Here is a 14,496-nt window from a genome sequence, read left to right as displayed (position 1 = left end):
TACCTCATTAACTCATGAAACATATAATTAGGCACATGAATACATATGACGCACATAGGTGACTTAGTAGAGTAGAGTCCTGCGGATTGGTAGAGTCCTGCGGATCGGTGCGGAGACGTCCGTAACTTATCTTTAGGAGGCTACAGGAAGTATTTGAGAAAATATCCATTTTGTTTCAAATTCGTGCCGCGTGTGTCTTGTTTGTTTCTTAAAATCTCAGTTGTTTCACTCTATTACAGGATGGCTCGCACGCGAGGCGGTGCGTTTGAGGGAGATGCACCCAGAGCCTCAGCTTGGGGTAGACGTCGACCACGAGGTCGAGGTAGGGCTGCAGCACCTGCCTGGGATATGGAGAAGGAGCCTCATGCAGCGCATGTACCGCCACAGCCAGTGGGGCCGGGGCCTGCCCAGCCACCACCCGCACCAGTTGCAGCACCTGATCTTCCTTCCCTCTTGACTCAGATATTAGCAGCTATTGGGGATATGCGACAGGCACCAGCACCAGCAGTACCAGCACCAGCGCTGCAAGATCAGCCGCCACCAGTTCATGTGGCCGCCCCACCAGACTTAGAGGTTAGAGAGATGCCACTGCGGGATCAGAAGATGCTTGGGGTATTTCAGAGGTTGGCACCGCCTATATTCTCAGGGGCGATTGGAGAGGACGCTCACGAGTTTCAGCTCACTTGCCAGGAGCAGTTACAGTCATTAGACCTTTTGGAGTCGAGAGGAGCTGACTTTACCGCTCATCAGTTCCGTGGGCCAGCCAGGCAGTGGTGGCGCACGTATCGGGAGTCTAGGCCAGTTGGATCTCCTCCTATATCTTGGAGTGAGTTCTCAGAGGCTTTCTTGGCCCGATTCATGCCACGGAGCGTCAAAGACAGGCTTCGTGATCAGTTCTCTAGATTGGAGCAGGGATCTATGACCGTTTCAGAGTATGAGGCGAGGTTCCATGAGTTGTCTCGCCATGCTACTATGATCCTGCCCACAGAGGGAGAGAGAGTTTGTTGTTTTGTACGTGGGTTGCGATACCGTTTGAGGGTTGACACAGAGCATATGGTTTTAGCTGGCCGTTCTTTTCTTGATGTGGTCGATCATGCCCGATCCATGGAGCATATTCATCGTGAGGCCCAAGGGGGCAGCGATAAGAGGGCACGCTACCAGGGCAGCTATAGCGAGTCGCAGACTAGGGGGAGGGACTCATATGATAGGCCACGTCAGAGGTTCCAGCAGGGTCAGACCAGTCGGCCTGTTCAGGCGGCATTACCTGTTTCTGAGGGAGGTCAATATCAGCAGAGTGGTCCTAGTACAGGCCAGAATTCGAGGGGATCAGATTCTTTTCCTCCATGCCGCGGTCAGGTTACTACAGGGCGTTCAACTTCGGGGTGTTATGATTGTGGTGCTCTTGACCATTGGTCTAGAGAATGCCCCCGGCGAGGTCGGGGGGTGATTGTACCAGCTCCACCTACTTCTAAACCAGTTTCAGCCGTGTCTTCTTCGGCTAGAGGAGGTGGTCAGATTCAGGACCGTCGAGAGAGTCGACAGGTTACTAGGGGTGGAGCTCGGGGAGGCAGGTCAGGTGGTAGACCGGGTGCACCAGGTAGAGGTGCTCAAGGCCATTTCTACGCTGCCCTGACAAGGGCGGCGGCTGAGGCATCTGATGATGTCATCTCAGGTACGCTCTTCTTGTGCCATCAGCCTGCTACAGTATTATTTGATCCAGGGTCCACATTCTCGTATGTATCTATTTATTTTGCTCCCCGATTGGGTATGAGGTCCGAGTCTTTGGAAGAGCCGGTTCATGATTCGACCCCGATAGGTGAGTTCTTAGTAGTGGATCAAGTATTGCGATCTTGCTTAGTGACCATCCAGGGTTATGATACTAGAGCTGATCTTATTATGCTAGATATGATTGATTTTGATGTGATTTTGGGCATGGACTGGTTATCCCCATATCATGCGGTCTTGGATTGCTATGCCAAGACTGTTACCTTATCCATGCCTGGTGTTCCCCCGGTATTGTGGCAGGCTGCTTATAGTCACACACCGACGGGGATAATTTCTTTTATTCGAGCTAGGCGGTTGGTTTCTTCTGGGTGTTTAGCGTATTTGGCCCACATCAGAGATGTGAGTAGGGAGGGCCCTTCAGTTGACTCAGTTCCTGTGGTTAGAGAGTATGCAGATGTGTTCCCTACAGATCTACCTGGCCTACCCCCAGAACGTGACATTGATTTTGCTATAGATTTGGAGCCTGGCACTCGTCCTATTTCTATTCCGCCTTATCGGATGGCTCCTGCAGAGCTCAGAGAGCTCAGTGTACAGCTAAAGGACCTCTTAGAAAAGGGGTTCATTCGTCCGAGTGTGTCGCCTTGGGGTGCTCCTGTTCTGTTTGTGAAAAAGAAGGATGGGACTTTGAGGATGTGCATTGACTACAGACAGCTGAACAAGGTGACGGTGAAGAACCGTTACCCTATGCCTCGTATAGATGATTTGTTTGATCAGCTTCAGGGTGCCGTCATATTTTCTAAGATTGATTTGAGGTCCGGGTACCATCAGCTGAGGATTAGAACAGCAGACATCCCTAAGACTGCATTTAGGACTCGTTACGGCCATTATGAGTTCCTTGTGATGTCTTTTGGGTTGACTAATGCCCCAGCCGCCTTCATGGACTTGATGACACGTGTGTTCAGGCCATACCTTGATTCATTTGTTATCATCTTCATTGATGACATATTGGTATACTCGCGGAGCCGGAGTGAGCATGAGCAGCATTTGAGGATAGTGCTCTAGACTTTGAGAGATCAGCAGCTTTATGCCAAGTTCTCAAAGTGCGAGTTTTGGCTTGCGTCTGTAGCATTCTTGGGGCATGTGGTGTCCAAGGAGGGTATTAGGGTAGATCCGACGAAGATTGAAGCTATTCGTGATTGGGACAGACCCACTTCTGTTATTGAGGTTCGTAGCTTTGTCGGGTTAGCGAGTTACTACAGGCATTTTGTTGAGGGTTTTTCTACTATTCCAGCTCCTTTGACTCGGTTGACTCGCCAGGATATTCCCTTTGTGTGGTCGGAGGAGTGTGAGATGAGCTTTCTGAAGCTCAAGGAGTTGCTTACTAGCGCTCCTATATTGACTCTTCCGATTGAGGGTGAGGGTTTCACGATTTATTGTGATGCGTCTGGTGTTGTTGTTGGTGTGGGTTGTGTATTGATGCAGCAGGGCCGGGTTATTGCGTATGCGTCGAGGCAGCTTAAGGTCCATGAGCGCAACTACCCCACCCATGACTTGGAGTTGGCAGCGGTAGTTTTCGCACTTAAGATTTGGAGGCACTACTTGTATGGAGTTCGATGTGAGATCTATACTGACCACAAGAGTCTTCAGTACATCATGAGCCAGAGGGACCTTAATTCGAGGCAGCGTCATTGGATTGAGCTCCTGAAGGATTATGATCTCTCCATTCTCTATCATCCGGGCAAGGCGAACGTGGTAGCAGACGCCTTGAGCCGAAAGGCGGTGAGTATGGGTAGTCTAGCCTTCTTATCTGCAGGTGAAAGACCCTTGGCTTTGGACATTCAGTTTTTAGCCAATAGCATGGTTCGATTAGATATATCAGATTCTAGACGCGTCTTGGCTTATATGGGAGTTCAGTCTTCTTTGTATGATAGGATCCGTGGTTGTCAATTTGAGGATAAGGCCCTGGGGTCCCTTAGAGATTGAGTGTTAGCGGGTAATGGTGATCAGGCTACCTTAAATCCTGATGGAGTGTTGAGATTCGTTGGTCGCATTTGTGTCCCGAGAGTTGGAGATTTGATACAATTGATACTTTCGGAGGCTCATGAGTCTAGATATTCTATCCATCCGGGTACAGCGAAGATGTATCGTGATTTGAGACAACATTACTGGTGGAGTGGCATGAGACGAGATATTGCTGACTTTGTTTCTCGTTGCTTGTGCTGCCAGCAGGTAAAGGCTGAGCATTTGAGGCCTGGTGGTGAATTTCAGGGATTACCCATTCCGGAGTGGAAGTGGGATCGCATTACTATGGATTTTGTGGCTGGTCTACCGAGGACTTCTAGAGGATTTGATAGTATTTGGGTCATCGTTAATCGATTGACCAAGTCAGCACATTTCCTTCCCGTTCAATCTTCATTTAGTGCCGAGAGGTTGGCTCGTATCTACATTCGAGAGGTGGTTCGACTTCATGGGGTGCCAGTTTCTATTATATCAGATCGGGGTTCTCAGTTCACGTCTAGCTTTTGGAGGACCTTTCAGGATGAGTTGGGCACCCGGGTTGACCTGAGCACAGCTTTCCACCCGCAGACTGATGGTCAGTCAGAGCGCACTATTCAGGTCCTTGAGGACATGCTACGGGCTTGTGTTTTGGAGTTTGGTGGTCAATGGGACCAGTTCTTGCCTTTGGCAGAATTTGCATATAACAACAACTACCATTCTAGCATTCAGATGGCCCCGTTTGAGGCCTTGTATGGTAGGCGTTGTCGCACTCCAGTGGGCTGGTTCGAGTCTACAGAGCCTAGGCCGCGAGGTACAAATTTGATTCAGGAGGCTTTGGAGCAGGTGAGAGTGATTCAGGATAGACTCAGGACAGCTCAGAGTAGGCACCAGAGTTATGCAAATCGGAGGCGTCGACCTTTGAGATTCTCTGTTGGTGATCGGGTATTTCTCCGTGTGTCGCCCATGATGGGTGTGATGAGATTTGGGAGACGGGGTAAGCTTAGCCCCAGGTATATTGGGCCTTTTGAGATACTTCGGACAGTTGGGGAGGTTGCTTATGAGTTGGCCCTACCTCCAGCATTTTCAGCCATCCATCCAGTTTTCCATGTCTCGATGCTACGTCGATATATTCCTAATGAGTCCCATGTGCTCCAGTATGATGCAATTGAGTTGGATGATCATTTGACATTTGTAGAAGAGTCAGTTGCCATCCTAGCCAGAGATGTGAGGAAATTGCGCTCGAGAGCCATTCCAATTGTTAAGGTCCGTTGGAGGCATCGTTCAGTCGAGGAGGCTACCTGGGAGACCGAGCAGGAGATGCGAGAGCAGTTTCCCGGCTTGTTTGAGCCTTCAGGTACTTCTTGACCCTTACTTTCGCGGACGAAAGTTCTTTTTAGTAGTGGATATTGTAATGACCCTTATTGTCATTTTTAGTGTTTTATCTTCTGTACATCGTTTAGAGCGTTCCTATAGAGATTCCAAGTCATTTATGACTTGCTGGGACTGACAGATCGGTCACCTGGTCATTCGTTTGGTTATTGTGTGAGTTTTAGTATTTTTGGAGCTTATGAACCTTGAACGATCATTCTCGATCAAAAGTTCAAGAAGATGACATCAGAATCCAATTCTGACGATTCCATCAGTTCCGGAAGGGTCATTTTAGTCTAGAAGCATTGTCGACATGACTCCCAAAGTTTTCAGTGTGAGTTGGTGGGATTAGGCGTTTTAACTTTAAGTTTAAAGGCTAAGTTTGACTTTAGTCAACATTCTGAGTAAACGCTCTCGGATGAGAATTCCGTCAGCGCGGTTAGCTCCGGAATGTCGAGTTTGGTCTAGTTTGATCCTTCTTTCAGGTTTTGAGGTTTTTGATATTTTTCCGAGCCCTTTTGTGGTTTTTGACTTAAAATGACCAATGGAAGTGGGACCCACATTTTATCGAGATGACCTCTGATGAAAATTTCGACTGCGCCTTTGAGTCCGGAATGTCGACTTTGGTAGGGTAGCATATCCATTTTATTTTTATCAGGTTCCGAACGAATTTCGAGCACCCGTCGGAGACTTTAAAGAAAGTAGGCAAAGCTGAATCTGGTGCAGCCCCTATAAAAACCCAACTTTCAGCTTTGTATCTTACTTTAGAATCTTGATATCTTGAGCTATACAACTCCAAATTGGGCGATTCAAAAGGCTAAGTTGTGAGATTTTTCGAGGGCAACACATTGGTGAGCTTGGAATCTGATTTGGGGACCCGATTTGAGGTAAATTTTGGGTTTTAACTGCTGTCTAGCTCATTTTCGAGCACAAGTTTTGGGTTTTTTTAGAAGGTGATTTCTTGGCCATTTTAGGTCCGAATCAAGTGATTCAAGAGCCTATATTGTGTGGTTTTTTGTGAGGATCGTTGTGGTGTGGTTGGTTTTGGCTGTTGGAGCTTCATTTTTGGTAAAATCTTGTAAGTAGCTTCTGCCATAGTTGCTGATTTTTAGCTTAGAATTTGGGTTCTTTTGTTGCATGTTCATGTTGGGACTGTTTTGAGTCCTGAATTATGCTCCATTATGGTATACAAGTTTCGAGAGTTATTTAGGACTTTTATTTGGGGTTGATTCGGGATTTCTCAATGCGGATCCCACTTTTTCCATTTTGACCATGAAATTGACCCGTCTCCGTTTCTTGCGATTTTAGTGTATCAACATTTCGAGGCCTTTTAGAAAGTAAAAGATCCGGGGAGTGAATTTTGGAGCGCGCGTGATCTGCGTTCAGGTAGGCTATGGTTTCTCTTCTTAGATTGAACTCGAACATGTGAATGCATGTTGATTAGTTGGGATTTGGGTTGGGTAGTTATTGGATCATGCATAGGTGTTACAAATCATATTTTTGCTTTTTTTCTGAGAATTATCGGGTAACTGTGAGCATGTTTATTGTTATTAATTGACCTTCTTTGCTATATGAATTACTTGTATGTTTGAATACTGGTTGTCAGAAGTATGTTGGGCCTTAGTTTAGGTTTGACTAGGGTTTTCCTTAGAAATGCATGATTCAGAGTCGGTAGGACTTAGTTTAGCCCCGACGTCGCTCGGCCGGCTTAAATCCTTGTAGACTGATGTAGCAGACTTGAGTCTGATAGTTGGGTATTTAGAAAGACGATGAGCTTGCTCTAGCGATTGTTACTCTTATTTCTTCGATGTTACGGCTTCTCGAGTTACGTCAGTGACAATAATTTCTGCTCCGTGATTCAAAGTTGAGTTTCTATTCGACTTTAAGGTCTTACATTGATTAGCTAAGTCTGGATGGTGTTCCATAGGTTTATATGATTACGGATAGATAAAGACTCTTTCAGCAGCTATATCGACATCTTTGTCGGGTATCCGGATTTAAGGTCCGGCCTCGAACATCCACATACTTATGTAGAGCATCCGGTTAGAGGTCCGGCCTCAAGTATGTAGAGCATCCGGTTAGAGGTCCGGCCTCAGTTACTTATATTTTGCAATTGGCTACTTGTGTAATTCTGGTGAGTGTCCGGTTCAAGGCCCGACCTCCGTACCGTCAGATTTTACTTTTTGGTTCGGTGTTCTTCGGCCTCGAGTTTTATTCTCCTTAAGTTATAGTTATTTTGTGTACTCGTCGGGCTTATGGGGGTCCGTTCGGGTTTTTATTTAAACTTGTGCACGAGTGTACCTTCTGGGCTTATGGTGGGTCCAGTTAGGTGTAGTTAGCTTATTTATATTAATTTAGTTAGATTTTTATACACTCGTGTGCATTATTGTGTTACTTAGCCTTCTGTTCTTGACCTCTAGTTTTGTGATTCCGTCTTTTCATAGTGCTTTACTTTTCTAGTTCAGTCGGCCTATGATGCCTACTGGGTACCTGTTTTTTTTGGTACTCATGCTACGCTCTGCATCTATTTTCGTGATGCAGGTCCGAGCACCGGTAGTCAGCGTTGATCGAGTTTGGAGAATTTCTGGTCTGGAGACAGGGGTGAGCACACAGCGTTTTGTACTATTTCAGTCTCCATCTGTTTATATAAAGATTTGTCTTTTACTTTTCGAGACAGTCTAGTTTCAGTGGTCCACTGTTGGAACTTGTACTCGTTTTGTTGGTAGCTCTGTATTAGTGACTTCCAGGTTCTGGGAGGGATCCTTTATTGTATTTATGTTTTGGTTTGCTTATGTTGTTATAGTAATTTTTCTTAGTCTTGTTTAGTTTCTACCCTCACACCTTGTATGTGTGGTTCTGGGTTGTGGTTTGGCTTACCTACTGATGGGTTATAGTAGGTGCCTTCATGGCTCGAGAAATTGGGTCGTGACAGTGACACATTATATAATATTATTGAATCATCACATAGTTCAAATTGGACACTTTTGAATCACCACTTCCTTCAAGAGAAATACACTTTAATTCCACTGTCATCTCATTCAGTATGACATGTTATACCAGGTTTGCACAAATTATATTTGAATTTATGTTACATTTTCCACTGACAACTTTTTCCAGACAATCCAATACACAGAAGTGGACCACGTCAAAAGGACGATGCACAACGTGAAACTTTTTCTTTGCAGTGAACTGGGCATAGTCCAAAGAAATACCAAACTCTTAGGACGCGAGTTGAGGAACGACTTCCACCACAATCAAACCACATTTCTATCCTAAGGCATGCGGGTATTTTCTTGGGTTTAATAGTTTAAGTTTTAGTTTCGCCTTTAGTGAAAATTTTCAACTCTCACCGAAGGTAAAATTGCAATTCGAGTGACAATACACCTAGAGCTTTGGAAGTTATGTCCATGTAAGTTCTTACCTATGGGTGTGAAGGGACTCACATTCATATTTGAGATGTTTGCAAGCCTCTTTTCCACGCTCAATTATTTTTTCACTCATCCTTAAGCTAAAGGTATTTTTGCATAAGAGATTTCCTTTCAACCGATTGAGTCGAACTACAAGCAGTCCGATTCCTTATGGTTAGGGATATGTAGGCAGAATTAATGTTTAAAACTCGACTTTACTCCAACTATTTTGTCATCACTCTATCCTAGAGATTTTGGGTCTCTCCATACTTCGACACCGAAATAACTTTTGCATTTCGTTGAAAATCATGCGTTAAATCAAGCATATCGAACTACTAGTGGTATGAGTTCTCATGTAACCTGAGATAAGTAAAAAAATCAATACCAGAGTTTGGCCATAATACTTCAAGTCCTTACCATTAACCACTCCGAAGAGATGAATTAGGGTTGGACAAAATTGGATTCGTCAATTTCGTTTGCCTTGGATCTCTTTCATCCACCCCAGTCAAACGAGGGGCAGTTGTTGACACCCAATTTCGACCCTCCACGATTTAATTAATTTTAATCTTCTTAAATTTTATGTTCTTTCATACTTATTGAAAAGCATTGAATCCATGTTTATGAGTTTGAACTACATATTTAGTTCAAATTTTTGAGCAGGATAAAATTGTTATGTTTTTCAAAATATATGTTAGGTATCTTCAAATTTGACTTAAGACTTTGTATGATGACTTGAGAATTTTTTTTATATCCTTTCGTAGTTATTAAACAAGATTATTTACTCCATGTTATGAGTTTGAATGAATTTTTATGATTCAAAAATTGACTATGGAAAGAAGTCCCAAGTTAGATGTTTTCTTGAGATTTCTAGAAGTATTTAAAGATTTTTATCTAAGTTTTTCAACAATAATTTTTGAGTAGTTTGAAATAAATAATTAAATAAAAATTTTCAAGTATTCTTAAGTTTTTTTTAAAAATTAGTCAACTTTTAAATCCGTCGGTAAACCGCGTGTTAGCGAATTCTCTAAGGTGTCCAAATCCTTTCTTAGAGAATTATTTGAACCCTTACCCAACTCTGATTTTATTTAAATGTTTTCTTTTAAAATTCATTTTAAATAATTTTATTAATTTATTTTTCCTAAAAAATTAAGAGGTGACTCTCAAAATTAAAAAAAAAATTCAAAACATAACAAAATTGGCCAAAGTTGCGAAATCAGCTTCGAAACCCTTTAGTTTTTGAAATCGGATCATTACATCTATATAATAGAAATATATATAAATTTAGTTTGATATTTTTAAGAGTAAAATATAATGGTTAAATATCCATAACCCTTAGGACATATTTAACTAATTTATTTAAAACAAAATAAGAGAAATTGACAAAAAAATATTATGAAAAAACTAAATAGTCTTCTAGGAGCTAACTAAAAATAGTGAAAAAAAACAATATTTTATTAAATAAAGCATAAAATTTATAAAATATTTCTTACGTTTTTATGTGCTCATATTGGAGTATGGTAATATAGACTTTTCACTATCTAAATGAATTTGGCTTACATGTATTGAGTTCATTGCAACTCTTGATTTCTTTAGACTTTTTGGAGTAAGAGAACAAAAAGTGCTTTAATTAATAAAAAACTAGTATATGTGCCCGGTCTTGCGCGGTTAATTGATAAATATATTCGTAAATATTGATTCATTGACAATTAAAATTTTGAAAAATAACATATCATTATAATATTATCTAACAAATACTTCACTTTAAATATGTGTAGATATTAACTTTAACAATATCTCAAAAATTCAAATCAAGCAAATTCACACCAATCATCCTAAAAAAAATTAAATCATTAAAAATGTGCAAACAAAAATTTTTAGTATAATTTATGTGTGCTGCATTCTCCGAAAATCTTCAACGAATATTTTATCGTAAAATCCCATTTTTAATTCCCCACTTTCCTCATAGATAGTGACACAAAGGACAAAGCATCAAATCGTAACAACTTTGTTTCAGTTATTCTTTGTATGTCAGGGTGACTTGACAGTGTTAAAAAAATATATGTGTCTTATGCCTCTAAATTTAAGGGGTCTCATTTTTAATAATAATAGGTTATAAGTAGAAAATATAAACTTCTCATGAAAAATTAAGAAATTATTAGAAGAAATTTGACATATTTATAGTACAATATATTATGAAAAATAATTTCAAATAACAATGGTTATATAATTAATTAAAAATTAGAATAAATGAATTATATAAAAAATTATTAACAATTTAAGTTTAAGCCCAGTTTAATTTTTCCTTTAGGCCACTAGTATACTTGAGCCATGGCAATTTATTTTCTTCTTTGTAATTTTGTGTCTAAAAACTTCTAAAATACAAAAGAGAGTAGTGAAATGATATTCCTTATAGCAATGGAGAATTAGAAATTAATTAATATACCAAAGATCAAACATCGATAAGTTCTGACTTGAATATTGTCTAAATGATCAAATATTTCATTTAGAGGTATAAAAGTATCTTAGATAAAATTATTATTTTGATGATTAAAATATTTTGTGGGTTTACTTGTTGAAAACTATTTCAAAGTCCATTCTTCAGCCTTGTTTCAGCATTGGATTGTGAGAATTTCTGAAAGGGTTCCCAAGAAAGAATAAAAAATTAAAATAAGAGATGAAATATATCATTGTGTTAAGAAGATAAAGTTATGACTATTCAAACTTATAAATGGAGTAATAAATTAATTAACATTAACAACACATTTTATTTTCATGAAGTGTAAAACGAATGTGTGTGTATATATATATATATATATATATATCACAAAAAAAGGTAAAACGCCTATATATCGGAAAAGTTTGATAAATGATATTGGCTTAGAATAGGGTAATGATTGAAAAAAACTTTGTGATAGCAAAAACAATTGAACCCAATTTTTTTAAACAATCGATGTCGTTGAACTTTTACCGATAAATTTTTTGAATGCAGCAATCCATATATATGCTACGAACGATCTCATATTCGATTTCTCCATTCAATTAATATCTTGATGATGCTGTTTTATTCCTCATATTTTTCTTCGTTTCCTTCTTGTCAGGCAGATAAATCAATTGCCCAATTTTTTCCAACTTTTTTTCCCACAAAATTCGAATTTTGAGAAAAACACCAACTTTTGTAAAGAAATTTTTGGAATGGAAAAAGAAATTCTGAAAAGAAAAATCATATTTTGAAAATTTAACTGGAGAGTTTTGGATTGTCTGAATAGAGAATTTTTTTGGCTCTAAATGAATATAACAGTTTTCTGGAAGGATATACGTGGGAGGAAGTTTTAATAGGTATTTATTTTATTTTGATGTTAATTTCAAAACTATTTACCATTTACTTATATAGATTTATTTTTTAAAATATTTAAATATTAATACATTTTAATATTTGAATTCAAGTTTTAAATTTGAAGTAGTTAGATCAAAAGATAAATTATTTGAAAGATACTTATTTTTAATATTTTAAAATTTAATAATCAAATATTAAAATATTAAATTAATTCTTTTAGTTGATTATCTAAAATTAAAACAAATAACAATTTTAAATGGTTAAAAAAGCAGCAACTTTTCTTTTTAAAAAGCAATTTTTTTTTATTTTATTAAAAGATTAAATTAACTTAGTTAGTTGATTATTTAAAAGTGAAAACTAGATATTAATTTATATATATATATATATATATATATATATGAATCATTTGAAAGATAATTATTTTTAATATTTTAAAATCAAATATTAAAATATTTATATAATCACACGATTAATATATTTTAATATTTGAATTCAAGTTTAAAATTTGAAGTACTTAGATTAAAAGATAAATTATTTGAAAGATAATGATTTTTAATATTTTAAAATAAAATATTTAATTATCAAATATTGAATTAATTCTTTTAGTTGATTATTTAAAATAAAAACAACTAACTATTTGTCCCCGCCATTTTTTAATCATCATTGCAAAGCTCAATGGTAATTGATTTAGCTGTTTTTAAAAAAATGGTATACATAGTTATTATAAAATAACTACTTATAATGATTTTTACTATATGAATAATATAAGGCCAAAAACTAATATGCAAATTCCAGTAAAATTTATGTGTGCTCAAGATTAGAGAAAGAACTTAAAGGTTGCAACTTTTTTTTTTTTATTATGATCAACTTTCCACGGATGGAGCATAGACTGTTCAAATAATTATGACTAATTTCTTCACACATGTGTATATCATGGTATGCAATATATACTTTATAAAATAATTAAAATATTATCAAAATGCACTTCTGATCTCGATATGTATGTGTAGTTAATTATTTGCCCAATAATAATAATAACAATAATACAAAATCATTGAACTTTAACAAAGCCAACTTTCCACTGTCCATTTTTAAAGGCTAGTTTTTTAATTTATCTCATAATAATTTTTATATGTACTGATAATATTTTTCCAAGTTTTGAATCTTTGGAAATCTAAATCGCTCATACAAAATGACCCCCTTTGATTTATATCATACTTACTGGATATGTATTATTTCGTGTGAACATCTTGCCAAGTTTTATATCTTAGAAAAATTGATTCATAATTTTTGCTAATACAAAATATTAGTCGAATTATGCATAGTAGATAAGTCTGCATAATATATGCCTCTCACACCAGATCAAATACTTTATTAGAGAAAACATTCATCTAGATGATATCTATTTGTTTCAATGCTTTATTACTCTTCATGCCAAATGTAATAGTTGGCAACTTGTGGGGGTTGGAGGCGGAGTTTGTTGAGATAGACATTATCATTCAAATAGGTTCAAAGTTGGAATCTGTAGAATACAAAAGCCAGCTTTATACCTCCAAGTTTCATAGTATGTAAGGTTGAGGACAATTAGTTCAATCAACCATCAAAATATACCCCACTATTCACAAACAATTCAGGAACAAGTGCACCAGAACGTAGAATTCACAAGTCAAATGACACCAAACATCTATAATGGTATATAATAACTACAACCAAGCTTGTCAATAAGCAAACTAATCATAACTGGTTAACCAAATTAACATAATACACCAAAAAGTTCTACTATTACAGAAACCAAAGGTTGTCCAAGTACTATGTTATATTGTTTACTGTGTTTTGGGAAAGAAACTAACCAAAATAGACCAAAATGCGCTATCTAGGTGTGAGCGTAGTGAATAAATTATACAAATTCTATCATAAAATATGAGGAAATGGCAACAGTTCATACAAAGTTTGATGATTTTTGACTTACCATGTTAGGTATCTATTCTGTTATTTTCAAAGGGGTAAGAATCAGACAGAACAAAGTGTCCATTCATGTTGATTGCTACTAACTAAAGCTACAAATTTTGCATAAGCATACATAACACGAGAAGTTGGTACTCAGTTTAGTAGAACAGAGGAGTATTGAGAAGTTTGTCATTTTGAAAGTTCATTATGTGTTTTAAACATAAGAATGTGTATAAAAAGAAGGAATGTTGAAGCATATACAGAGTGGTGTTTTAGTTGGATTTAATATAGGTGAGAAAACATACATAGATTTGGCAGTACATCCGTTGCATACTGAATTCTAGTAAAGTTGAGCAAAAAAAGAAGTAAGAATTTCTGGAAAAGTCTCACCAAAGTCTTGTAATTACAAACATCTAACATCACAGGTAAACAGCACAAAATTTTAATATGTATTAGAAAATGTCATATGAAACAGAAAGTATATTATAGGATTTGTATAATGGTATTAACAGTAAAAAGGGATTGAGTATTATCAATGTTGAGATGGACGTAAGTGAATAACCGGTTCATATTGTTGCAAACATAATCACATTTGTAAGCTATATAGGGCAAATAATATGGTTGTGACGACAGGGTGTTATTTTTTCCCTTTGAACAAATAGCAGTTGGTCGCTCAAGGGGAAGGACCAACGTTAATGAGTGTCCTGTACACTTTAA

At 37.9% G+C, this 14,496-nt stretch overlaps 1 protein-coding gene across 1 annotated transcript; it reads left to right on the top strand.

Moving 5' to 3' along the window:
- Positions 1-240: 240 nt before the first annotated feature.
- LOC138337924 (uncharacterized) lies at positions 241-3,708 on the top strand. Its single transcript, XM_069288363.1, has 2 exons — positions 241-2,752; positions 2,852-3,708. Exons 1-2 carry the CDS (start codon positions 241-243, stop codon positions 3,706-3,708), a joined length of 3,369 nt encoding a protein of 1,122 aa, XP_069144464.1.
- The last annotated feature ends 10,788 nt before the right edge of the window (positions 3,709-14,496 follow it).

Source organism: Solanum lycopersicum, chromosome 8, assembly GCF_036512215.1.
Source record: "Solanum lycopersicum chromosome 8, SLM_r2.1".
NCBI classification, from domain to species: Eukaryota; Viridiplantae; Streptophyta; class Magnoliopsida; order Solanales; family Solanaceae; genus Solanum; species Solanum lycopersicum.
Note: the sequence above shows the minus strand (reverse complement) of the source record. Positions and strands in the feature narration are given on the sequence as shown.